This window comes from Cervus elaphus, chromosome 9 (assembly GCF_910594005.1).
Source record: "Cervus elaphus chromosome 9, mCerEla1.1, whole genome shotgun sequence".
Taxonomy (NCBI): domain Eukaryota; kingdom Metazoa; phylum Chordata; class Mammalia; order Artiodactyla; family Cervidae; genus Cervus; species Cervus elaphus.
Genome location: NC_057823.1, coordinates 63,746,799 through 63,774,431, shown reverse-complemented (window position 1 = coordinate 63,774,431; position 27,633 = coordinate 63,746,799). Strand labels below are relative to the sequence as shown.

Below are 27,633 nucleotides of genomic sequence, written 5' to 3'. Positions count from 1 at the left end.
ATGTGTGGGAGGCTAAAAGCGGTGGAGAAAGCCACTTTGTTTGGACCTGGAAGCTTCATTCTTTAAACAGTCTGGCTGCTTGGACTGCTTTATATTCCAGGCTGTGATACATATCTTAACTGAGATGGTTGTACTGTTATTCTGGTCTTCAATAACAGGTTTATGACATTCTCATAATAAAATAAAATGTGTCATGTGGCAAATGCCACAGCAAATCAGTTCAAACCACTGGAGGACAGGTTAGTGCCTCAAGAAATCCAAAGAAACTACTCTTTGTACATCTCCGGCCTCTTTCAAGTGGAGCAGCCTCTCCCAGTCTCTCCTCTACACAAGGTCTGGACATAAGGTGATCTGCTAGGTCTGCATGGCCAAACATACGGGCTGGAAGAAACTACTGTCCCACATGAAATTTTAACAAAATGAGTACCAATCTCTGACATGCATATTTTTCCTTCCTTTCCTCTCCAACAGTGTGAAATAAAGCATCAAAAAAGTAGACATGGTCATCTTTGGCAGATGGGGAAGAGTGGTAAGAAAGTTGAATTCTAAGTGGAAAAAAAAAATGAGGCTGAACCAGATTTTCCTGCTTCCCTTTGGGATAGAGAGTTAGGAGGTGGAGAGAAAGTTGGGGAGAAAACAAGAAAATAGCCCAAATAACAATAAAACAAGCTGCCATTAAAATTTATGGGTGTAAATGAAAACAATCAGTTACATCAAAGATCTAAGATCATATACCAATTAACCTTCAGCCAAAGAATCTGAAGTTACAGAGATACAAAAACAAAATGAACTCAGATAAATGCAATTAAGTTGGTGCTACAGTAAAATGCCACTCCTGAATCCCACAATAACTTCAAAGTCTCCAGGGAAGGCAAGGGAGGCTGAGCACTCAAGAGATGAAGGGGCTGTGCCCTTTAATAGGATGACAATGCAAGATCAAGTCATGAGAGATCACAGGAGAAGGGGAAAACAGCCCAATGTGCTTGAAGACCAAAAGCAGCTCATATCCTCTGAGCATCACACTGCAGAAGGGAGGTGAGACCCACAGACGGAGCCAGGAAAATCGAAGTGAAAACCGAGAGGCATCTAAGGACAGCATGAGGTCTGTGAGTCAGGATTGCTGGCTCCTGTGGGGTGCAGCAGAGAGGAGCCTGGCAGGAAGAGAGACATATGCTACCAGAAGCTGAGCCAAGCTTGAGAAGAAAATGGGGTGGTGAGAGGAGCCAGGGCCAGCTCAGTGCCCCAGCTCCTCCAGCAGGGACAACACATGTACACACAGACCTATTTTCTCTATAGGAACCACTCGGAAACAAAGCCCATTATTTGAGCTATCCGTATCCTTTCTTCTAGTGCCCCTTGGACTTCAAGAGTCGGGGCCTTAGAGGTGACATTATGAACACCGTGCACATGGGTGCTGTCTCCTCAACACCCAGATCTAATTCCTCTGTACAGGAAACATACATGCTTGATCAAAGCCTCCAGGGTTGCCGGCAAGAGACAACAGTAAAATCTAGGAGAGTACAAGCCTCTGATCTTATCACACATTCAGGTGCTTTACTGAAGAGTCAAAGCTGCACCCAGCACATTCCTTCCTTTCAAACGCTTTGCGGCAGCAGTGGCCTGCAGGCAGTTGGCTGTTTTCCAGGCTGGTCTAAGGAGATAGCCAAAGGGCTGTACAGTGAAGAATATGAGAAGCAGATTCTTGGTTGCCATCAGCTTTCTGGGGCTGGTGAAACCAAGGTGTGCGCTCTGCTACCCAGGTCCAGCCTATAAGAACGCCTCAGCAGGAGAGCTGCCCAAGATTAAATAGGAAGGTCTTCAGTTCTCAGCTCCAGTGAGCTCCTTCCATGCATACCTGGGACACAGAACTTCCACCCACTGCCCTAGAAATAACATCAGGAAGGTACCTGTGGGTGGCTGGGGGAGAGCCATCCTGGGATGGGCGCCAGTCTGCTCCCCACATCTACTTGGGTGGAAGGAAAGGATGACAGCCTCTTGCTTGCCCTGCTCTTGCTAACAGTCAACCAATGAAGTAATTTCAAACTTTCCAGACTATGAGCACACGTTAGACAACTATCACATCATTTATCCCTAAAACACTCCATTCTGGTCCAATGAACAAATATTGTATATTAACACATACACATGGAATCTAGAAAGATGGTACTGATGAACCTGTCTGCAGCAAAGGAATGGAGATGCAGAAGTAGCGAACAGACTTGTGGACACAGCTGGGGAGGGAGAGAGTGGGATGAATGCAGAAAGTAGCATTGACATATATACACCATCATGTGTAAAACAGCTGGTGAGAAGTTGCTATATAACACAGGGAGCCCAGCCTGGCGTTCTGTGATGACCTAGATGGGTAGGGTGGGAGGAGGGGAGGGAGGCTCAAGAGGGAAGGGATATATATATATATATATATAATCATGGTTGATTTGTGTTGTTGCAACCAGAAACCAATACTACGTTGTAAAACAACTTTCCTCCAATTAAAAAATAACTTAAAAAAAAAAACCTATTAAAAGAAATACAGATCAGCTTTATTCCAAAGACAGAGGCTTGGACTGCATACTTTAAGGAAAGTTCCAATACGATAAGCAAAGATGTCTCTTTTCCCAAAAGAGTAAAAGTTAAAAAAAAAAACAAAAAACTAACCATGGCCAAAAAGAGACATCTATGATTCAAGCATTTCAATTTGGAAAGAAACTGCAAATCCCTTAAAATTTAAATTAGATATTATAGACCAATTTATTCAAGAATTATTTTATCAACCTCACAGGAGCTTCAAAAAAATAATTTATTTTTGAATTATACCAGTTTTAACCAAGAACAAATAAGGCTCTATCTCGTCTCTCAGCTCACACTCCCAGGTATGTGGTCAGAAGAGAGGAATTAAACACAAAGTGATAAAGCAAACACCTAAGGTAGTCAACAGAAATTTTCTAAGAAACAGATTTTAGTGAGACCACCATCCAAAAGTATCTAGAATAGTATCAAGCAGTCTCAAAATGCAATCCAAGGAATAGACTGTCACCCTGGAAACATGATTATTTGAAATAAACAAACATACACCTGCTATCAAAGAACTTACAGTACTCATTATGCATGTGTGTTAAATGGATCTTTTTTAAACTGTTGCCATATTTCATACAGAATAATAATTGCACCCGTTTAGTAAGCATCATGACCACTGCCATTACATTTTAGGCTGTCTCTATAAAGAAACCACCATTCCCATTCCTGTATCCTTTAGAGCATGTCTACAATCAATTCAGTCCCTCCACAGACATGCCTCAACTCTGATGCTGGGACAGCGCCCCAAGTTCCCTGCTCACACAACACTGGCTATGACACAAGCCCTCTCTCACAAAAGCCCTGGGGACTGGGTGCCCTCTGAGGAGAAAACAGACAAGGTCTTGTCTTCTACTCACACGTCAGACAGACCAGCATGGTGCGCACGGAGAGATCTATCACCAGCTCGCAATGCTCAGGGCCACGGGCCACAAAGAAGGGGATGATGATCTCAGCTGGGACGTAGAACTGGAGGGCGTAGGTGAAGAAGATGCCGATGGAGTACAGCAGCTTAACTGACTGGTACAGCCTGCAGAGAGAATCGAGACACACTCAGAGCCAGCTGTGCACACTCACACACCCAGCAGTGAGAGTGCAAGATGGCCCTGTGGTGATTTGGCCATATCTCTCCAAGTTACAAACGCATGTCTCCTTTGGATGAGCAATTTCAGGTCTAGGGATTTATCCTATAGGTATACTTGTACATGCACACATAAACTTACAGTAAAAATATTTCGCTGCAGCTCTAAGTCTGAAAGATTAAAAAGAGTTCCAATGTTAATCGGTAGGGTTAAATAAATCATGGCACCCCGATGTGCTCAGACATGTCTGACTCTTTGTGACCCCATGGATTGTAGCCTGCCAGGTTCCTCTGCCCATGGAATTTTCCAGGCAAGAAACTGGAGTGGGTTGCCATTTTCTACTCCAGGGTATCTTCCCGACTCAGGGATCCAAACCATGTCACTTGCATCTCCTGGATTGGCAGGTGGATTCTTTACCGCTAGCGCCACCTGGGAAAACTGGCATTCCCACAGAAGTGTTAAAAAGTAGGAGAAAGAACTCCGGTGCTGATACGAAACTACCTCCATGACATACAATGAAGTGAAGAAAAGCATGAAGCAGAACAGTGTTGACAGTACGGTACCCACTGTCTAAAAAAGGAAAAAGAAGGAAAAACACTCCCTTTCAGACACACATACATGCGACATTCCTATATATGCCAAGTATCTTGAGGAGGAAACACAAGAAATTGATAATGATCACCTCTGAAATGGAAAATTGTAAAACAGGGGTCCTGAAGAGGCAAGAGGAAACCTAATATTTTCTGTATGCCCTTTGAACATTTGGTATCTTTTCCATGGCATATAGCCTTTAACAAATAAAAACAGGGACCAACAAGACATTGTAAAAATTAAAAAACAAAAACATTTTTAAAAAGCAAGAAAAAAAAAAAGGAGTAAACAGCAGGAAAAAAATACAATTCAAATGCAACAAGCCTTTCATATCCTTCCCATCCAACTCAGTGCTCCCTAAAATCAGAATGAATAGGCAGGAACAAAAGCCATCTTTCCATCCCACTAGGGCTGGCTACTATCCTACCACTGCTTCATGGGAGGCTTCTCAGAGAGACTGCTAACCTACCACAGGACACGTCTATCTTATCCCAGACCTAGGACAGTGAAGAGTAGAAGAAAGGTCTGATCAGTAAGTATTCAGATTTGACATGCTCATTAAAGAGAAGGCCATCCTGCCCCTAAGCAAAGTTTCACTTCAAAGAAGACCCTCATGCATTACTAGCAAGAAACTGGGGCCTCCCTCCCTTGCTGGAAATCTACTTAAAAGTGGTGATTATAGGGACTTCCTGGTGGTCCAGAGGTTAAGACTTCACCTTCCAGTGCAGAGGACGTGGGCTCAATCCCTGGTCGGGGAGCTAAATTCCCATATGCCTCAGGGCCAAAAAACCAAAACATAAAACAGAAGCAATATTGTAAAAATTCAATAAAGACTTTTTTTAAAAAGTTATTATACTGTTCATGGTGTGCACGGACTTTCTCTGTGGTTGAATGTAATACCTAGAAGATGTTCTAATGCTACAAGCAGGAGAACACCCTGGGAGACACTGAGATTGACAAAAGGTCTTTTGCTCCAAAAATGCAAAATTAAAAACCCTTCGGGAAAAAACCAGCTGGCAGCTCTATAATTAAATCAGTGCAGCCCCAAAGCCTTCTGGAGTGCTGGGAAGTCTAGATTCAGGATAGCCACCTGCTGGGACAGCCAAATAAATCATACCCGAAGGGAGGCAGAAAGACTAGGGGAGCTGGGGTGGAAACACCAGAGGAAAGAAGCTTCTGCTGCTCTTGATCCATTTATCTTCAGTTATGCTGAGCTACTACTTGACTCTTCTCTTTTGAAAGGGCATGAGTATTTGGAAATTGAAAAGCAGGCACTACAGGGAAAGAGAAAGACTTTTGGGAGGAAACAGCCCACTTCAGGGTTGCCACTTGTCTGTTCAACAGGGTGACCAGTATTAAACACTGATCCTACTGAAAAAATATTTTTCTCAATTTCCTCAGTCTGTCCTTGTACAACGCCTCACCTATCAGACCTCTAAAACCAGGCCGACCTGAAAGGTTATTCTGATCCCTAGGGCATTCGATAAGCTTTACAGCATCTGCTCACGGCTGCTGTCTGCAATGAAATTTTAATCTTCCAAAAAGAATTGCTGCTCAGGACACACCCTCTTGACATTTACCTTTCCAGGAAGGATTTCAGTATGTCTTGGTGTTTCTCTGCAACACAGCAATCATGACTTAGGGAAAGTGAGATACAGAAGGGCTCCTAGCCCATGGTGACAGGCTCCACCTGTACCTGCACATGGAGCAAGTGACAGTCTTGGAACAGGCACAGCAGAAGCTGGGGACCAGGCAAGTTTGCCCTCCTCTCTCCTTGTGTATCTGTCATGGTTCGAGGTCAGTGGACTGGGGACGCTTGACCCTTCTGGGCTCAGATCTCCTGGGAGAAGTGGCACCATCAGTCAGTGAATCAATCAATCCACAAGGCATCTGTCTCTATCAGAATGACTCATCCAAAGTACAAAGCTCAGGACCATCCTACTTCTCCATAGTGCCAGTGCGGTAGTCCCACGATCACGCATGTTACTTGATCTGCATGACCATTCTGACAGAAATAACTAGTCTTAGTTCCCAGAAAGAGGGAACTGAGGCAGTGGGAAGCTGTGACCTGTCCAAGGCTATAGAGAGCTGGGACATGGCAAATCACCTCTATCCTCTGGGCTCCAGTGGCTTCCTGGTAAGCTCTCCTCATTTATAAATGCCTCATAGTCTCAGCACTTAGTCCTCCCTTTGTGTTCAAAAATTTTTCACTTGGTTTAGATTGTATGCCAGGCATTGTGCCAGGGGGGTGGAGTAGAATGAATAAAGCTTACAATGTAGGGAGAGCACAGCACAGGTAAACAGACAACTACAACACAATGGAGTAAGAACTAGGACAGGATCCTCATGGGACCCCGCGGCAGCAGAGAGGAGGGCCACTGACCCAGACTTGACGTTTCAGTCGGTGAGACATTAGAGAATTTCTCAAACAGAGTGACTCCCAGTATAAGGCCTCTTCACTGAGAAGGGGCTAGATGGGGGTGGAGCTAGAGCCTGAGTGGCCCTCACTGCATCTAAGGGTTTCCTCTTCATCGTTAAGAACTAAGCGACGTTTCTGTGCCCTCTCAACAGGGGGACTGCATGACGGGACTGAGGGTTAGATGGCTCCCACAGGTAACAGGAGAAGAACAGATATGAGAGAGAGTCAGACTCAGGCAGGGAGACCAGTCAAAAGGCTTGATGGGCAGCCAAGGAGGGATGGTGCTAGTCTGGGGACTGGGGGCAAGAAGGGGCTAAAGTGAAGTGGGCTGATTTAAGAGATAAGGAGGAGGAAAAATACACATTATGACCCTCATTGATTTTTTGAAAAGAACCAGTGCTCCTAGGATTCCCTCCTCCCCTACATACCAACAGTTGGGCAGGTTGAGGGTTATGCTGCCTTGGATGTTAGCTCCAAATTGCAGGTAACCCAGAATCCCCAGGCTGACATAGAGGGCAGTGACGATAGTCATTCCTACGTAGAGGATGAGCGAAAATTTCTTAGGATCCTTCATTTTGTTTTCAAGGGGCAGAACCTAGAATAGTGAGAGATGAGAAAGCAACATTAATGGTCAATAACAATAATCAAGTAATATTCTCAGAAAAATGTAACCCCTCTTTTTTTCCCCAGAACTTCCCCAAAGCACATCTGTATTTTACTAGACAGACAAATGTAAGGTGTTCATCAGACGTTATGCTTGCAAACTCTGGGAGATGGTGAAGGACAGGGATGCTGCAGTCCATGGGGTCGCAAAGAGTTAGACACAACTTAGCAACTGAACAATAACAATGCTTGCCAGCTGGAGGAGCTTTGGAGCCTGCTGTGTAAGCGGGAAGTCCCAAGAGGCATGGTGGGCAGGCCCGGAAGCCAGCACTCCTGTTGCAGGCTGGCTCTCTGCCTCCTGCGGGTTGGGAGTGCCTTTTGCACCTTGAATGCAGGTGCACAGCCCCCAACAGGCCCTCTCGCATCACGCCCACTCAGCATGAGGAGGAAGAGACCCAGCGGTGGCCCAGGCCAACTGTATCCTGACGGAGATCATGGCTCTGCTAACCTGTCCCAAGAATGCAAAATGCAGGTCAAGGAAAACTGCCACTCCAGTTCCCAGAAACTGTTTCCTTACCTCAAAAGGGGTGGGCACTAGCTGTGACAAGTGAAACCTCCAACTTAGCGAAACTGAGGTGCTAGGGGTGGCATGACTTAATAGAGGATCCTGGAGGCTGAGGTTTGTGGAGATGTATAAAACCCAGTTTTCAGACTCCTATTTCAAACCACTGACCCTGCAGCCTCCTGCCTCACAGCAGAGGATTTTCTTTAACATATTCCTTTTCACATTCTTTTCCATTATGGTTTATCACAGGATATACTTCCCTGTGCTATACAGTAGGACCTTGCTGTTTATCCATCCTGCACATAATAATTTGCATTTGCTAATTCCAAACTCCCCATTTCCCCCACTCCCCACCTACTCCACCCCCGGTAACCACAAGTCTGTTCTATTTGTGAGTCTGTTTTTGTTTCATGATATGTTCATTTTAGATTCCATATGTAAGTCTATCTTTCTGATTTACTTCACCTAGTATAATAATTTCTCGTTGCATCCAGGTTGCTGCAAATGGCATTATTTCATTCTTTTTAATGGTTAAATAATATCCCTGTGTGTGTTTATGTATGTGTGTATTCATTATCCATTCATCAGTTGATGGACACTTAGGCTGCTTACATATCTTGGCTATTGCGAATAGTGCTGCTATGAACATAGGGGTGCATGTATTTTTTCAAATTATAGTTTTGTCTGGGTATATATGACAAGTATAACCCACGACTGGGACTATTAGATCATATGGCAACTCTACTTTTAGTTTTTTGAGGAACCTCCATACTATTATGAAAGGCATTTTATGAAGAATGGTTCATACAGGGAAGAGAGAAAAGACCAAATTTGATTATGACAACCTTCATGATCTGCTATCAACCGCACCTGGCTGGGCTGTTGCAGGAAAAGCAACTTAGGGCAACATCTAACTGGCCCCTCCTCCTGTCTTTGATCTTGTCATTATGCCCATTTTCCACAAGCGCCTCTGGCCACCAGACAGAGCATGTCTCAGCCAGACACACCAGCAGACAGCAGACACCATGAGCCTATTGTTGGCCCACAGCTACGGGGTACATCACAGCTCTGCATCTCCAACCGACCTTCTGCATTCCCCACACCAGATCAAGGGGCTCAAGCTTCAGTTGATCCACAATCCAACAAGAAACAGTTTCTAAGCTTTTCTTTGGTTTCTTTCTATGGGGAGTCTTGGGAGCCAGAGGGCAGGGAGCCCATCTCCTCCAGGCCAGCCAGTCTGGACCAGGGGTGCAGAAACACGAGAGCACGGGAAAGCTCAATGAGCCCAGAGGTTTTCCTGGTCACACCCAACAACCCTCAGATCCGGCCTAAGAGTCAAAATAGCCATATATCTATTTTAAAAAGAGAAAACACAGACAAATCTTGAATTAACAGATAATGATGGTAACAGAATGACTCTCTATCTGAGCCCCTGCTGATGAAATGAAGCAAAGAACAACTTCTGCCCTGTGCTGTTAGGGAAAGCTGATAAATTCAGCATAATGTTCCTTAAGAACCCAGGGTCCCCGGGCATCTTTCCACATTCACTCAGCCTCCTCTTTTCAGATCTGAGTGTTTGGGAGCTCTTTATCCTGCTGTAATATGGGCCCCTTCAGGCCTCTGCCTAAGCAGCAGGGAAACCATATGTTTGTGAATCAAGATGAGATGTTCTTCTTGGGCAATGAGAAGCCCCAAGAGCAAGCAGCAGGGAAGGTTTAAAACCTCAGAACAGTCACATACACATGATCACTCAAAAAGTCTCTCCCATGGTGTTAAGAGTCTTATTAACACATTCTATTGACACCACCAAGGCAATTCCTCAAATTGTGACAAAAAATGTCCACCTCTGAGGTTTTCTTAAAAGCGTATAAGGATGCTCACCTTATACACTTTAAAGAAAACCTAGACAGTGCACCTGATGAGAAGGAAGTCCAAATGGGAGGGTATGTGTATATGTTCAGCTGATTCATTTTGCTGTTTGGCAGAAATCAACAAACATTGTAAAGTTCCATTGAAAATTAATTGTAAAAAAGTGTGTAAGGTGATAGAGCAATCAAATAGGGACAAAAAGATACTCCATGAAAGGAGAACTGTCTTCCCATTTCCTAAACCCTAGGCTAATAGCTTTCTTCAGAAAAGAAATCTGGACCTTTATTATGAAAAACACAAGTAAAAATCTAATTAGGTATACCCGAGGGACAGATTCCTCTCTTTAGGGGAAATTGGTGAAATCACAGCAATGATGGAGGAGTTGAGCTAAGAGTGAAGACTATTGGTTTACACATGGAAAATACAGCTCAATGTTTCAGGGCAGAGAATTCACTCATATGTTTATTGATTTAATGATAATATCAATACTATTATTAATGAAAATAAAAATTATTGAATGCTCACCATATGTCAGGGATTATGTGAAGTACCTTAGACATGTCTCATTTAATCCTAAAAACTATTAACACTAGGCTCGCTTTTCAGAAGCATACAATGAAGAATCCGAGAAGGCAAGACCTTGCACAAGGTCACATAGGTACTCTTTGGCAGAGGTGAGCCTAACCCCAAATTGGTCCAGCTCTAGACCCTGGATTCCAAATTGTCACCCACCACTGCTTACTGCACACACAGGAGATGAGTGTGCAATAGACAGGCTTGAAGGGAAACAAAACTGGAGCTAGGAAACTTCAGTGGAGTCTCTGAAATGTTCATTAAATGGCCAATAAACCTTAAAGATAATTTCTAGGAGCATTTCCTCAGCATTCCTTAAAATGGACCTTAAGGACACCGAGGGCACCAGAGAATCATGATGTATCTCTTACCATCCCGATGCCTTCAAATGCAAAAATGGCCGTGCCAAAGAACAGAGGGTAGGTCTTCCAGGAAGCCACCAAGGGGAGGTGGCTGGGGTCCGGGATATTCTGAAAGAGAGGAAACAAAATAGAGCAAAGGCTATACAGAGATTCATGATTTCAACCCCAGCATCAGACAGGCCAAACTGTACCTAAATCTAAGATTCTCTTAAGGGAAAAAGTATGACACTATGACACCTGAGAGATAATTTGGGGTTGTGTGTAGCCTTTCTAATTTTTCCTTCAAGCCAAGAAAAGTCTACTTGCTTTGGGGAAACGCAAATGTTAGAGACTATATAAAAAGAATCACACTCTTTCACTAGGTGATTCCATCCGCAGAAATATAATCTGACAAGGAAAAGGTGATTAAAATATGAAGAAAATTGAGCAAAGCCTTTGAACGGTAAACAACAGCAAGCCTAAATGTCCCTGAACATCTGTACTGTTAGTGTACTGCACATCAACTAAACCACACTATTGCACTATTATGCACTATTTAAAAAGTACAAAGTGGGATAAGTAGTACATGAAAAACTGCTAATGAAATAATAGTGAGAAAAATATTTTTAAAATTTATTTACTATGATACAATTACATAAACATTCCACACAGATACAGCTGGAAGAAAAGGTGGTAGGTTTTTAGATGAGTACTTTTCCCTTTTACCTCTACTTTCCTCTCTTTTTTCAAAAATTCTATGATCAGCACTTGGAAAATATTATTGACAGGCACACGACAGCAGTATTGGTACAAAGGGGGAAAAAATAGCAAAAACAGCATTTTAAAAAGAAGGCAAATAAAAACCAAGGCAACTGATAGCATGCAGGTACAATGTACCTAGCTGGCTGACCAACGGCAAGATTCCCCAGTGACAGCTGGTATTGAAGGAGCAGGATTCAAGAGACAAAAGCTGCCATTCTTTCAGAATTTGACTTTTAGATTTAAAAATGTCTTTAAAACTGCCTTTTACAATGTTTTAAAGCTGATTTAACTATAGAGGTATCTAGATAATTATGGAGCCTGTTCTAACAGCGTGACAGAATAATATGAGAGAACAAAAAAGAGACCTATTAGTCTCTATAGTAGGTTTCTCTTTGAAAGATTTCAAAGCAATTATATTGATATTGTAGTCTCCTTAAAATATGAAGAATTTTTAAAATGCTTTCTTTTCTGAGCCCCTGCTAAGAAACCAGTTAGATCTCTTTATGAGAAGCACTGCAGTTCCTGGAATGAAGCTGAGACTAGTAAATTTTTTTTTTTTTTTTTTTTTATGAAACATGATGGTGAGATTGTCCTTTAATTCCCTAAGTCATAGTATAACTAGAGTTTCTGAAAACTGCCCAGGGTCATACGTTGGGCTGAGACATCACAGAGGGAATTTCAAAATACAGGTCTGGGGATACTGGTGTGAATGAGACCAGCAGAAGAAATTTATAATTTCACATACTTAATGATGGCTACTGCCTTATACCCCAACCAATTAAATGGAAAAACTTAATTTGCAAAAAAACGTACAAATTAAAATCAGGTCATTTTCAACATATTATCTCCTCATTTGCACCACATTATCATGTAACTATAACAGCTTTTTGAGAAATTGCTGTTAAATGTACATAAGGATTGCCAGATGTACTCCAATTTTAGGAACATTATTAACTGTGAAAAAATATGTCTCAGAATTAAGGATATCCGTGGTAGTCCAGTGGTTAGGACTCCACATTCTCACTGCTGAGGGAATGGGTTCAATCCCCTTGAGCCTCCAGGTACAGCCATAAAAAAAAATAAAGAATTAAGGACATGCAGTGATAAATTAAGGACATGTACTGGGAGCCCAAATATTTACTGGGACTCTGCTCAGAACTGTACCACTTGTCATGCACGTGATGAAGAGACCTGCTCAGGTGGAAGGAGTCAAGCGACTCCCTCCAATGCTCAAGGTTAGGAAAAAATTCAGGAACTTTGGACACTGGGGGATTTATCAAGACACAGAGGGAAAGATACCAAGATGGGACAGCAGTAAGAGCAGTGACAAAGACAACCAGAGGGACAGCTTTAGCCATGTACCACGTCAACAAGAAACTGCTGGCCACCCAGCCAGACCACATTCTCCCCTCTCCAGCCCCAGTAGAGAGCACTCCTGGGTCACAACACTCCTCCTCACTGAGCCCAGAGGCAGGCTCAGAATCACTCTCAGGCCTCAGCAGGGCTGCCTCTTCCGAAAGCGCAGGTTGTACTAGGCACAGACAGACCTCTGGACAGACACTTCTCTCAGCTGGGACTGAGATGCTATGGACCCTGTACTTCCATCCCTGTCCTCCAATCACAACAACCACAGCCCAGCTATCTGCAGTGGTATGAAATTAAATGTGGTGTCTACGTGAACTGGCCTCACTTCCTGTGTCTTTGAAAATTTCACTGCAGCATGTCCTAAGCACCGACTGAGATCGCTAATCATAAAATTAAATCATACACTTATTGATGCTTCCTTGTGTTAACTTAATGGGCCAGAGATAGGGGAAGAAACTCTCTAGAAATGATCATTCATGTGTTCACAGGCCCTCCTTCCAATCCATTAAAAAAATAGAACACAGACAGCTGTCTATTTGATGCTTTAGAAAATAATTCTACAGGAGAAGAGTCTGTATCTGCCACCCACCTGAAGGAAAACACAGAGAATGCTCACTGACTATAGTGTTTATCTAAATTCATTATGTCATTTCCTCAGTATACAAAGTCGCTGCATTTTATGACCCACTGTTTTCCTGGGAACCTCATCGGTGGGTAACTGGGTCACTGTTACGCAGACTGTGAAAATGAGGTAATGTCCACCTGTCAGACTGGCCCAAATTAAAAAGATTGATATGTCCAGTGTGGCTAGCATGGGATGCTTACGAACTATGGAAGGGAGTCTGTAAAATTGGTAAATGGCTTTTGGAAAAAGCAACTTGGCAGTATAAAAAATTCTAAAGTGTATACTCTCCAGCAAGTATACCACCAGCTCCTCTGTATGCATATATTATATAAATACATGGAGAAGTATTTATACATGTCCAGAAAAAGATAAGCATAAGGATACTATCATAATACTGAAATAACACTAAGGTGATACATGAATTGACAGGCCACTGACTGGGGACTGGTTAAATAAACAACAAAACTATGGCACATTTATTCTCTGAGATACTATTTAATAATTTTTTTAAATTTAGAGGTAAAAACAGATATATCAACATGGAAAGCTTTCTGCGGCACTGTTAAAGAAAAAAACTAAGGTAGATAAACACTATATATAATAATTTTTAAAATTATGTTAAAAAACACAAAACCAATTTTTGTTTTATATAGTTCTCTACATAGGAATATAGGAGGTAAATCCATTCAAAGGACCTAGAAAATACATGTAGCAGGTCCTAGAGTGGAGGAGATTCACATAGGTACTTGTGTTCTCTGTATTTTAATGAGTATGTATTGATAAGTTGTTTGGGGAATTATATTCAATATCAGGAGATGACGAAGGACAAGGAAGCCTGGAGTGCTGCAGTCCATGGGGTCGCAAAGAGTTGGACACAACTTGGCGACTAAACAAAAATCTTTCTTTAAAGTTATCGTTTTAAAGGGTGGTGGGGGAGGGATAGTTAGGGAGTTTGGGACTGACAGGTACACAATGCTATATTTAAAGTGGATAACCAATAAGAACCTACTGTATAGCAGAGGGAACTCTGCTCAATAGTATGTAACAACCTAAATGGGAGAAGAATTTGAAAAAGAATACACATGTATATATATAACTGAATCACTTTGCTGTACATCTGAAACTAACACAACATTGTTAATCAACCACACTCCAGTATAAAATACAAAGGTAAAAAAATGAAATAGAAGGGAAACATGGATATAAAAATAAGATGCTCAGCCTGATCTTCTACCCATCCATATACAGATATCCTCTCCTGCACCACCCCACAGACCTGCCCACATGGGCCATGTGATGGGGAATGATCACCAGATTTAGAATTCAGACAAATAAACACAAAATGGGAGTGGTAAAATAATAATATAACATTCCTTGTTATATCATAAGATGATTCTTCTATTATTAGTATAAAAACATAAATCTTATAATTTAATATTTAAGAATCATTAACATATTCTGTATTTTCCAATCTTATACAGTGATCATATATGATCATCTAACGGGGAGAAAGTCTACACTAGCGGTCTCAGTGGGGGTGATTCTGCCCTCCCTGGAGATGCTGGGCGACATCTAGAAACACTTTGGCTTTCACAACCTGGGGAGCAGTTGCTACTCGTGGGCAGAGACCAGGATGCTGCCAAGCACCCCGTAATGCATAGGACAGCCCCCGCAACAAAGAGTTATCCGGCCCAAGCGTCACCAGTGCCCATGCTAAGAAACCCTAATCTAAGTACACCACTTGTAAGTAATACCCCTATTTATGCTCACTTCCTCACTTTGTATCTCTGATTATCTATAAGACACAGTGAGAAGGCTGGGCTCCCACCTGAACAGTGAACTGGTAGATCATGACCAGGCTGACTGCCATGGTGATATTGGCCAACAGGGAGAAGATGGACAGGGCTCGGAGGTTCCTGACGAACACCAGCAGCACCATGAACGGCAGGAACACAAGCATGTAGAGTCTCGAGTCCATAGTGGGCGTCAGGATCACCGTCTCGTTGTTGTGGCAGTTGCTGGTGGTCCCATTGGCTGTTTCTATCACCTAGAATGAAGGGGAGAAACAGAGACAGCCTCTCCAATGACAAAGGCCAGTGACCCTCCCACCGGAAGGGGTTCTAGGCTAAAGGCTCAGTGTGTGAACAAGGTCGTATAAGAGGTCAGTGGTCATGGAACCATCTTCAGAGATCTTCCTAATTGTCATTAGCAACCCAACTGTCAGAGCTGGGATTGATCACATCATACCTAAAGACAAGAAAGGACTTTCCTGGTGGTCTACTGGTTAATAATTCACCTGCCAACACAGGGGACATGGGTTTGATACCTGATCCAAGAAGATCCCACATGCCACGGGGCACCCAGACCCATGCGCTGCAACTACTGAGTCTGTGCTCTACAGCCCACGAACCACAAGAGAAGCCATCACAACAAGAAGCCCGAATGCCACAACTAAAGAACAGCCCCCACTCGCTGCAACTAGAGAAAGCCTGTGCACAGCAACAAAGACCCAGCACAGCCATTAATAAATAAATGAATAATAAAAAATACAGACCAGAGGACAGCAAGACATCTTGAGGTTTTTCGATGTCCTAGGCCTTTAAATAAAATCAGACGACGCTGACCCTGTTCTGTGTAAAGTGTTAAGATCTCATTCTCATGCTGAACAAAATTGGCTTGGGAGGGATCCTAAACAGAAAGCCCACTCATCTCTTGCCATTCTTTTCACTAGGGCCTACCTGTTTAAAGTTGTCAGCCAGAAAGACAAAATAGATACAGCAGAATCCCAGCTGTGTGATGATTAGGAAGAAGTCCACAATGCGCCTGTGGGTGGGGAAGGAAGGAAGATAAAAGATCAAACGATAGAAAGTAAGACAGCCAGAGAGATGGGGGTTTGAAGACTGCTTCCTCCCAAGTCATCGCAGACCCTTCCCATCAGGTTACAAGGATGAGTGTGCCCTGCTAAGAGGAGAAGTGTGTCACTGGTGTAGAGCCCTGGAAGAAGGTGAGGGAGGCGCTATCTGTGTGGTTCCTGAGAACACATTCCTGGCTGCATGCCAGGAATGCTACACACAGTTGGGTAGACCCGAGACAGTCCTGAGACTGGACTGGCCGGAGTGGAGCACACATATAAGGACCACTGCCCAGTCCCTTGGCTACCCCTTCCCTATGGCCCGCCTGTCCCATTTCATCATGTTTGTCCTAAAGCTACAGGGAGCCCTTAGCATAAGAGCCCAAGAAGTGGACCCCTTCACAGTCTCTTTCTATAACCTGGATCAAAAAGCCAACTGACTCTCACACAAGGACATGGAAAGAGATATATCCAAACAGCCTGTGGTTGAAGCACAGTTACAACACCACCACCTAGTGACAACCTAATGGGTCATCAAAGGGAAAATGCTTAAATTATAGGCCATTTTAGATGGAACAGTACACAGCAGGTAAAAAGAATGTGTTAAATCTACGTGTGCTGAAACAGAAGGTCTAAAGACCTTTAAGGAAAAAAAGAATCCCACTGAGTTGCCAGTCAGAATGCATAGTATGATAATTAGTGTAAAAAATGTGAGGAATCTGTACATTTTTTTTTGTACATGTTTTTACATACTCAGAAAATTCCAGGAGAATATTCATGCAACTGTGACTTTACTTTTACTCTTCACTTTATCTTTTTCTATCTTGTTAAAAAAAGTTGTTGTTGCTGCTTTTTTTTTTTTTACCATGAGCACACATTAATTTTATTAAAGGAAGGAAGGAAAGGAGGGAGGGATGTAGGAAAGAAGGGAGGAAAGAAAAAGAGGGGGAGGGATTGGGAGAGAGAGGAGGACAGAGAAAAAACAGAGATGCAGAAAAAGAAAGGAGAAAGGAGAAGAAAGACAGCCACCAACCAACCAACCAACAGGGGTCACTTGGCAACTTGGCTTCTCCAGAAATTATTTTGCTGAAAGAATTACAGAAACCTGCATCACAGGAGGACGCTTACTATGTGTGAAGGTAAAAGTCTCCCTATGATCACAAAAAGGAGTTTTTCTGGAGAACATTAATATGATTCAATTTAAAAAAAAGGTGGGAGGAACTTCCTTGGTGGTCCAGTGGCTAAGAATCTGCTGTGCAATGCAGGGGACTCTGGTTCGATTCCTGGTCAGAGAACTAAGATCCCACATGTCCCAGGGCAACTAAACCCATGCACTGCAATGAAGATCCTGAGTGCTGCAATTAAGACCCAATGCAGCCAAATAAACAAACATTAAAAAAAAAAAAAAGGATCCAGCCCTTGATGTTATCACTTTTCTACATCAAAACGTACCATTGCCTCAAACGGGAAACAAACAGTAGAATACCTCTCTCCAGGTGTCTGAAAAATTATCAGAAGGAGAAATATCCAAACACCTCCCACGTCAGCTCCTAAAACATCTCTTTCCCTAACAAACCCTTTTGCTCTAATTCCCCTCACCTCCCCCTTGAAGCCCTGCTTCTCCTTACCAGTGCCCAGCCCTGAAAGCACCTATCAAGCACGCTTCTCACTGGCACAGTGGACAAGAGCATCTTTAGGATTCCTCCCCCTTGGGGCCCCTGCAGTGCATTGCTAGTTCCTGATACTCTCTCTACTGGTACACCCTGACCTCTTGTTCTCAACAGATCTCCCACACATCTTTCTCCTTCTCCTGGAGAGCCAGGACCATGTAATATGGGGAAACCATCCTCCCTACACCTGGAATTGCTTTGTACCACTTACAAGAGTGTGTTCAAATGTCTGTTGACCAAAAGAGGGGATACAATACCATCACTGGTCACAGGCTGTCAAAGCTGGAAGAGCCCTTAGCTACCTTTCAGGCCAGTGCCCTCCTGTCTTACCAATGAGAAAACTGAGGCCTAGGGAGAGGAGTGGTCACACAGCTCAAGGTCACACAAATGACCACTGGCAGAGCTGAGCCCAGGCAATGTTCTTCCCATTAGCTACACGGTCTTCAACCCCTCACCACCCTATCTGAAGACCCCCACACTGGGCAGCCACAGCCGCAAAGAAGAAAGAAACCCATTACCTTCCCCAGTGCGCGTGGTTCCGGAGCCAGGAGACGGGGCTGGCTTCCAGGCCGTACATCACCGTATCCCCATAGTCCAGAAAGGGCTTGTTCAGTCTGGGAGGAAGCAAGGGATGGGAAGGGCGCAGTGTGGGGTCAGACAATGACAATGACAGGACAAACAGCTCATGGAGACCTGGGTGGGTTCCCCATCTGCCACCCCAGGCACACCACCAAGTCCTCAGTCTGATGCTTTTGAGGAGCATAAGTTTGAAGTCAATGGGACAGTTACTTCCTTATAATTAAGCAATCATCTGGTAAAATCTTTTCAATAGGGCCATATTACAAAGCACATAAAACTACAATATGGTCTCTGTACACTGGTTATAGGTTAGTGTGACAGATGGCGTATGTGTGTGCTCAGTCACATCCGACCCTTTGGGACCCCATGGACTGGAGCCCGCCAGGCTCCTCTGCCCATGGTATTTTCCAGGCAAGAACACTGGAATGGGTTGCCACGCCCTCCTTCAGGGGATCTTCCCGACCCAGGGATCGAACCCACGTCTTCTGTGCCTACTCCAGTGACAGGTAGATTCTTTACCACTGAGCCACCTGGGAAGCCCATGTGACAGATGACAGCAAGCTAAGAAAGGGCAGAGAAACTTCCAGAGAAAGGCCGTTAACCAGCAGCCACCCTCAGCTAGCACAGAGAGCCGAGAGTGATGTGTGTTGAGTGCTCGCTTCCGGCGCTGGTAACGGAACCTGGAAGGAACCTGGAAGGACAGTCTGTCACTCGAGAGGTGCATGGAACACTCTCACCTGTAGCAGAAGTGGTGAGCGCACTTCACCAGGATACGCATGCAGTGCACAGCCACGAGGCCAATCACCAACAGGCTGAGGGGACCCATCTGTGGACAGGCGTCGCGGGCCAGGGAGGGAGAGTCAAGCAAGCAGAGTTAGAACTGGAATTTGCACATGGTCAAAATGTAACTAGGGTACCTTCCAATGACAGAACTTCCAGCAGGGCATTCGAGAAACAAACGTGCTCACAGAGATTAGTTGAGCAGGAAGGGCACCCTCTGAACCTCGGCAGGCCTTCTAGAGAATTAATCTCCCTGAGGAGAATGACACGGAGTAGGCTGCTTTGAGACTGCTGCCTACTCAGCAGAATAGAAGGCTCCTGGGACTGTCGGGGAAGAAGAGACAGGCTAAGGGCTGATGGGAGGGGGCGAGTTCTGTCTAGAGTAATGGCACAAGCCAGTCTTTAGCTGAGGACAAGTCCAGCCTCTGAGCTACCTCTAACTTTATTTATTTTTATTTTTCCCATATAATTTTTTTTAAGTTGATATGTTGTATTTTCATTTTTATTTGGTTAAGATTTTTTTTTTTCTTCTGGCCTCGAGCCATGTGGGATCTTAGCTCCCCAGTCAGGGTTTGAACCAGTGCCCCCTGCAGTGGAAGCACAGAGTCTTAACCAATGGAATCCCCCATCTCCAACTTTAAAAGAAAGCAGAATGGCTTTGGACAGGCAGTCTATCAGGGGAAGAATCAAGAAAGAAAAAAAATAAGATTTTCAGAGTTGTCTGTCTAAGGGCAGGGCATGAAAAGACTGAAAAATGGAGAGAATTCTGTTATTCTTTAGTTAATATTATTGATGGAAACGGCCAGGACCTCCTCCTTACCTCAAGGAGCCTCCATGAGGGCAGGAATCTTTGTCTATTTCACTCACTAATAATAGTCTTAAGAATTTAGAAGAGTGCCTGGCACACAGCAGATCCTCAATACATACCTTTAGATGAATAAACCTGAACCCTGCTTTTTCTCAACTGCATTTGAAAAAGAAAAGCTTCCCATTTCAAAATGTTTTACATGAAGTAAATTAAACACACACACACACACACACACCATCTCCTAAAATTTGTCACAATACTTCCCTGCACCGACGCAGACCCTTACCAAGATGCCTGCATTTTTCACCGCCAGAGGCAGTCCCAGGAGTCCTGTGCCAATGTTGCTTTTTAGCAGGTGGATCAGGGTCTGGAACCATCTAAAGTGGGAATAAGGCAGAAAAGGGCAGGTTAACAATAATAAGATGTAACATTTATTGAGCACTTACCATTGAGCTAAGTACCTTCATGAATCATCTCATTCAATTCCCAGCATGGCAGGCATATTCTTTATCACTGAGCCACCAGGGAAGCCCAGAACAACACTGTAAGATAAGTATTAACTTCATTTTACACAGGATGAAGCAACTTGTTCACGGTCACACACCTGAGTGTGAGTCTGGATTCAAACCCAGGCTGTCTAGCCCCCAAGCCCACTCTTCTAGTCACTGGGCTATGTCCATTCCCCAAGGCATCTCTGAGTTCACCTTGCTTAGAGATTAGACTGGAGGGACAGTATGGTGTTGCTCCTGGTGTATTGGTTTTCACCCTGGAACTTTCCACTATAAAAACTCAGATCCAGAATTGCAAGAGAGGATTCCAAGCATAACTGTGAAGGACAGACACACTAGTGTGAGTAAAGAACAGGGGAAATAACAAAATAGAAGCCCCAAATCCCTATCAGAAAGTTTTATGTAATGTGAACAGAGTAAAAGTCATATGGTCCCACAGTCCCTGGTGTATTGTGTATTAAAAAAAAAAAAAGTCAAATGCCATAGAGTCCTAAGATTGGAGAAGCCCTTTTCAGACAGTCACCTAGTTTATCTTTCTGCCTTGAGAACAGTGTTTCCCCTTGGCTGTTATAGACTGTCCCTCTCAAGCTGCAATTGGAAAGCCTCTCATGTGTCATTATTTTTCCACTTAACAAACACCATCTATAACGTGTAAAACATTGTGTTAATGCAATGGTGGAAATTGCATGGATCAGACGTGAACTTTAGTCTCTAGAAACTAATTAAGTCTGCAGGAAAATAAGGCAGACACATGAAAAAGATCAAACATGATACCACTTTGCCCCAGACTTCCTCAAGATTTGGTCCCTGGCACTGTCTGGAAATTCTTTTCCACATATAACCTAAATACCTCCTAAACAATGCTTCCACATATGTCTTCCAAACTGCAATTTAGTAGAAACTGAAAGCAAATCATGTGTTAACTTGTGGTGGTGGTTTAGTCACCAAGTCGTGTCTGACCCTTGTGACCCCATGGACTGTAGCCCGCCAGGCTCTGCCATCCATGGGATTTCCTAGGCAAGAACACTGGAGTGGGTTGCTATTTCCTTCTCCAAGGGATCTTCCCTACCCAGGGATCAAATCAGGGTCTCCTGTATTACAGGTGAATTCTTTTCCACTGAGCCACTGGGGAAGCCCATTAACTTGTAAGAACCATAATAAATAAGATCCGTCTACACTCTCTGGAAAGGAATTTTACTCTCGGTAACCTTTCTCCCTCTACCTCTAGAAAGAAAATTTCTTGACCTTCCTACTGTCCCCAAGTTTCTCATGCAAGATCAAGAAAACTGCTTCAAGTCTGAACGAGAAGAGGCGAGTGCTCTCCTGGACTAAACAAAGAGACGGCAAGGGTCCAGGGGTGACTCTTCCATTATCAGCGGCCAGTGACCAGGAGATTATGGGCAGAATGACGGACCAGTCAAATTTCTATCTTGGCAAATGTTTAATCCACTTAAGGGCAAAGATAAGCACTTCACCAAAACTACCTGCCTACTAGAGGCCTCCCCAAAACACCTCTGGGCTGGGTTTCAAAGGAGATCAGATCCCTCCAGCCCTGATTCTGCCATTAATTCATTATGAAAATTCCCTTCCCTCCTCTGGGCCTATCATCTCATATGAGAGGACTGGACCAGAACAGCATACTTCAACTCTGAAACAGCAGGGCTTAAGCAATTGACCAAAATTATTCTCTGTTAAAATAATTAATGTATTTATTTTTGGTGGTGCTGGGTCTTCGTTGATGTGCTCGGGCTTTCTCTGGCTGCGCAGAGTGGGGGCTACTCTTCATTGTGGTGCACAGGCTTTACATTGTGGTGGCTTCTCTCATTGCGGAGCACAGGCTCTATGCACGCGGACTTCAGTAGTTGTGGTACATGGGCTTAGATGTCCCAAAGCATGTGGAATCTTCCCGGACCAGGGAATCAAACCCATATATCATGCAGTCAGGCGGACTCCTATCCACTGTACCAAAAAGACTTCCAAAATTAAGCTTTTCACCAATGGCCACGAGCTGGGATTACCCAAAACCATATGAGTTATCACAGTATCAATTCCATGGACTACAGAATCTTAACTATGGGGGTAAGAGGGAAAAAGATGCCTAACAAATCGTAGTTCTTATACTTTTTTGGCCTTAGGACCCTTTTATGCACTTATAAATTATTGAGGATCCCACATAGTTTTTGCTTATATGGATTATATCTGATTATCTATCTATCTATCTATATATATATTGTACATATATATACATATGTACATATACATATGTATATACACATATACATATATACATATGTACAATATATACAATATATATATTTTATAAATTAAACCAAGAAACTTAAAAATATGTATTAATTTAAAATAACAATAAACTTACTACATGTTAATAAAAATAACCAATTTTTAACAAAAAATAACTCTATTTTCCAAAAAAATAAAATGTGAGAAGCACATTACCTTTCTTTTTTTGCAAATCTCTTTAATGTCTTGTTTGATGGCTGGATTATCTTCTGCATTCAACCTCTTGTGATACATTGCTTTGATGGAAGTCCCTAAAGAAAATCTGCCCTCACACAGATATGTAGCTAGAATGTATCTTAATAGACTGTTCAGGCAACTGTGGTATTTTTTATTTGATACTACATCAAAGCTCAACACACATAGTTTCTTAGGAGTTAGCTGTAATGTGGAATCTGACCTTTTCATACTCTGCTATGTGAAAATACACTGGCGATCTTGCTCCTTGAAAGATCTTTTACCCACACACAATTTCCCAACATCATACTTTGGCCATATGGGAGATACTGGTTCCCTGAGCTATATGGATCTTTCAAATGCTGGCACATTTCATTATACGACATTAAAAAAAATCACGTTTATTAGTATCAGCCCTAATCTCATTAGACAAGTCTTTATGTAAAGGGAAGCTGTCAAGGTCACAGTGCTGGATATGAGTTTATTTTTTCTGATTTTGCTCAAAAGCTCAAATATCACTGTTGGCAACAAACAGTACTGTTTTTTTTTTGGCTGTGCTGGATCTTCACTGTGGCTGGACAGCTTTCTCTAGTTGCAGCATGCTGGCTTAGTTGCACCTGCGGCATGTGGGATCACAGCTCCCCAGCCAGGGACTGAACTCGCGTCCCTGGGATTGAACTCGCGTCCCTTGCACTGAAAGGTGACTTTTTAACCATTGGACCACCAGGGAAGTCCCTTAATAGTTTTTCCTGAGGTGACGGTCTCATTACTTTCATTTTCAAGAAAATATGTGCCAAGTACTCAGATCTGAACAACCTACACTTTCCTAGTTGTTCAGTAGAGGTATTTCATGTGCAGTTTTCATTTTGTCACACAGAATATTAACAAAATATTCTGGACTGAAGGGTCAAGATTTAGTAAAATTAGCGATATGACTGCTTCATCAAGGACATGCTTAAGTGAAAGATACAACGATGATGAGCATAATTTGGTGTGACCTCCCTGAGGCATGCTAAGGCACCGGCAATTTTACCCATCGTTGCTTCTGAACCATCAGCGCAAATGTCAACACAGTGAAAAGGCAAATCACATCTAGTATTATTATGAAAACAGTTTTCACTTCGTGGGCTTCTTAAAATGGTCCTGGGACACCCAAAGGGTCTGAAGACCATACTTTGCAAATGGCAACTCCAGATAACCTACCGAAGACTGGTTTCAGTCAACTGGTTTCTCAGCCTGCCAGCCTGGGGGAAAAAGTATCAAAGTTCGGTGGAGAGCAGTATAATGTAGCTCAATAGGGCAACAAGAAAACTTTGCCCGAAAGAGTAAAATCTGAGGCCGTCATCAAAGCAGTCAACAGCTTGATAACTTGAAGGGTTAGGAAATAACCTCACCAAACACATTATCATGGAAGCACCTGGGGCTCCTATCTGCACCCCTGACTGGGGATTCTTACTGAGTCCTAATCCCCTAGAAGAGCCTGGTGTGCATGCATATACTTTGCTTCTTGTACTTTGTTCCATGTATTTTTTCCACATACTTTGTTCCTTAGCAAATTAGATAACACAGTGGAGTAAGTCCCTAGGAAACAGGAACCCAGCTCAAAAACTTGTCCCTAACACTTCTCACCTATAGAGCTAACTAAGTCCCAAATCAGCTTACACTTAATCATACTTGGCACATTTCTACAAGTAACGCTTCTGGGGATCCAGGCCCCAGGCAAGCACTCAACCAATCCTCTAAGTCCCAAAGGAGTACTTTCCCCTGCACCACTTGTGAAGGGCTTGTGACACCTGCTATCACTTAGAGAGCAGCTTTCCTGAGTCACCTACCTTGTTTCACAATACCAGGGCAGGATGGGCCCTCAGAAAAAGTACATCCCCAAGCAAGGCCAAGAGAACGTTGATCAAACATTCCAATCGGTCAATCTCCAGCAAACAATGGGAGATAATTTGGCGTTGACTATTAGTTACAACCCAATGTGGAAAAAAAAAGAGAGATTCAGAATAGCTAACAGCCATGCATTGTCTTCAGTATGACAAAACCTATGAGCTACCATCCTGATGTTGCTAGATGATTGGCTGTGAACTTTAGAGGAGTCCCTCTAAAAATGAAAATCTAGAGCCCATATGGCAAGCACTGCATAGACAAGCTGAGGTCTAAGAACAAGGAGCAAAAACTGGAAAGAAAACTAGAAAGAGAAGCTTAGAAGTGTTTTACAGTAACCAGAGTGACTTCTGAAGAGAAGCCATCACATGGCTGCATTTGACACTCCTTCCACCTGGGGAAGTCCCAGAGGTAGGTAAGGTTAGGGAAGAGAGAGGAAAGACAGTTTTCACTACTGCTGGTTGGGGTCTAAGCAATCTTTTCCATCAACTAACACTGCAAGCAGATGGGGGAATCTATAGTAGCATGCCACAGGAGAAAGAAAGGTTCCATCCTATGGAGATGAAACCTTTATGAGCAGAAAACCAGCGAGAGGTGGAGAAGGGCTTATAATGTGGGCAGACCGTCTCCTCTAGTTTGGAGTTCACTAGAGAAAATGCCTTGCACCAGGAAAGACTGCAGCCAGGGGGGCTTTACCAGTAATGAGCTCCAAGAGAAGCTCCCATGGTCTCCTTGGGCAGTCACAGGGGACAGTGTGAGTCAAGGACATAATGGATCCCTCAGTGAGTCACACCCAACCCCCAAGGGAACACACAGAGGATGATGGCAAAGCTTGAGAAATAAACAGAAGGGCTGCAGAAGATGGGGTGCTGCGGTCCAGAGAAAATGTTAGGGCTCTGCTGACTTCAAAACTGAACTAGACAACTCAGTGGAGTAGAAAAACCTCTTCTGAATCTTCTCATTTGAAGAGTGAATCAGCAGAGCTTCACACGGGGGTCCTCAATCTTATATTTGGAAAAACTGAGGCCCACAGAGGGCCAAACTAACCCAGATGAGACTTGGGATTCAGTTTCCAGAGACAAGGCGTAAGCCCTCCTAAGGGCATACAAAGCAAATCACCTCTTCTTTTTCTTTTTAAAGATTTTATTTATTTATTTTGATGAGGATAACTTTTTTTAAAGTCTTTATTGAATTTGTTACAATATTGCTTATGTTTTATGTTTTGGGTTCTTGGCAGTGAGGCCCGAGGGACCTTAGTTTCCTGACCAGGGACCAAAAGCACATCTCCCGCATTGGAAAGCGAAGTCCTAACCACTGGAGTACCAGGGAAGTTTCCTCTTCTTTACCAACGCCTTGAATCTTTTAGGACCTCCCTGGTAGCTCAACTGGTAAAGAATCTGCCTGCAATGCAGGAGACCCCACTTCAATTCCTAGGTCAGGAAGATCCCAGACTTCCCACTCCCATATTCTTGGGCTTCCCTGGTGGCTCAGACAATAAAGCATCCACCTGCAATGCGAGAGACCTGGGTTCAATTCCTGGGTTGGGAAGATCTCCTGGAGGAGGGCATAGTGCAGGAGAAGTTATTCTTCCCTCTTTCTGTTTATTCTGTCAAATGCCCTGGCTATTTGGTGATGGGGACAGAAGTCTGGGGGAGACTTTGCAAAGGACTGTCTGTACTGGACTTGGAGTTATTGAAGCTTCTAGCACAGATGACCCAAGGTTCTAAATTAAGAGAATGTTCTCTCTAGAAGTTTTTCTTATGTTCAGGCTGTTACTTAGCACCAGCCTTCTGCGACCAACGCAGGTGAAATGAACAAAGAATAAGAAACAGAGTAGAGATTAACTGACCAAGAGCTCAGATCTCAGCACCATCACTCACTTCATCTCTTTACGTGTTACTCTCATCTGTAAAGAAGGGAACTGATAAAATCGGGGGGCAAAAATAACTCAAAGGGAGATTACGTTACTAACACAGAACGTGGGAATATGATTCCCACCCCTCGGGCAGACAGAGCAGCTACTTACGTTGTGCTGTTGCTTTCCCCAAACCGCATGTAGGACCCTGAGGAAGAGAAGTTGTTCAGGCCTTCGGACGGGCTCTCCTCCGGGCTCGCGTCGGTGGAGCTGTAGTCGCGGTAGTCCTCATCCCGAAGTCTCTGCGTGGACATGGTAACTGGAGGGACAGGGGTGGCACTCAGACCTCCAGTGGCTCGTGCCTCTAGCTCCAAGCCTGGGGTCGGCTCTAGGGCAGAAGCAGCCATTGTCACAGTCAGTGACAGCTGCACTATGGATCACGGACGTGAGAATGCCTGATACTGACCGAAATGAAAAAGGTACAAAGTGCACACGGGCAGGCTGAGCTCACTCGACTTCTGCCTCCCAGCCGACGGTGCCACATTCACAAGTTTCTAAATTTGCCAGCACACCAGGACAGAACAAAGGTGAGGCACTGCTTGGGAGGGGTGGGAGGAGATGCAGACAGGCACCTCTTGGTAGTCTTTCCTATTCCTTAGGTTGGGATTAACAACCCCTTCCATTGAGCTAATTTCTTGGACCCCGAACAATAGTGACTTTTTATCTACATCCATCTTCCCCAAAAGCAAGCTCTTAAAGGACAGGAACCTAAATATTCCTAAGCTGTATTCTATTTTTCCTATGCATTCAGTACAGTAAGAACCTTCTGCAGTCCAGAAATCCCGTCCAG

General features: G+C 43.6%; 1 protein-coding gene across 3 annotated transcripts in view; it reads right to left on the bottom strand.

Annotated features, from left to right (window-relative positions):
• SLC36A1 (solute carrier family 36 member 1) overlaps positions 1–27,633 on the bottom strand; it is a 49,074-nt gene that overhangs the window by 10,265 nt on the left and 11,176 nt on the right. Inside the window, exons 2-10 of one of the 3 annotated variants that reach the window (XM_043913345.1) lie at positions 26,955–27,102; positions 20,344–20,434; positions 19,207–19,295; positions 18,409–18,504; positions 16,108–16,192; positions 15,198–15,416; positions 10,648–10,746; positions 7,095–7,261; positions 3,435–3,604 (exon numbers count right to left, since the gene is read on the bottom strand). In XM_043913345.1, the coding sequence (XP_043769280.1) occupies positions 3,435–3,604; positions 7,095–7,261; positions 10,648–10,746; positions 15,198–15,416; positions 16,108–16,192; positions 18,409–18,504; positions 19,207–19,295; positions 20,344–20,434; positions 26,955–27,097 (1,159 nt within the window). In that variant the 5' untranslated portion in view covers positions 27,098–27,102. Of the gene's footprint in view, positions 1–3,434; positions 3,605–7,094; positions 7,262–10,647; positions 10,747–15,197; positions 15,417–16,107; positions 16,193–18,408; positions 18,505–19,206; positions 19,298–19,866; positions 19,921–20,343; positions 20,435–26,954; positions 27,172–27,633 lie in introns of those variants that run through there. The other 2 variants (XM_043913344.1, XM_043913346.1) reach the window with 2 other exon arrangements.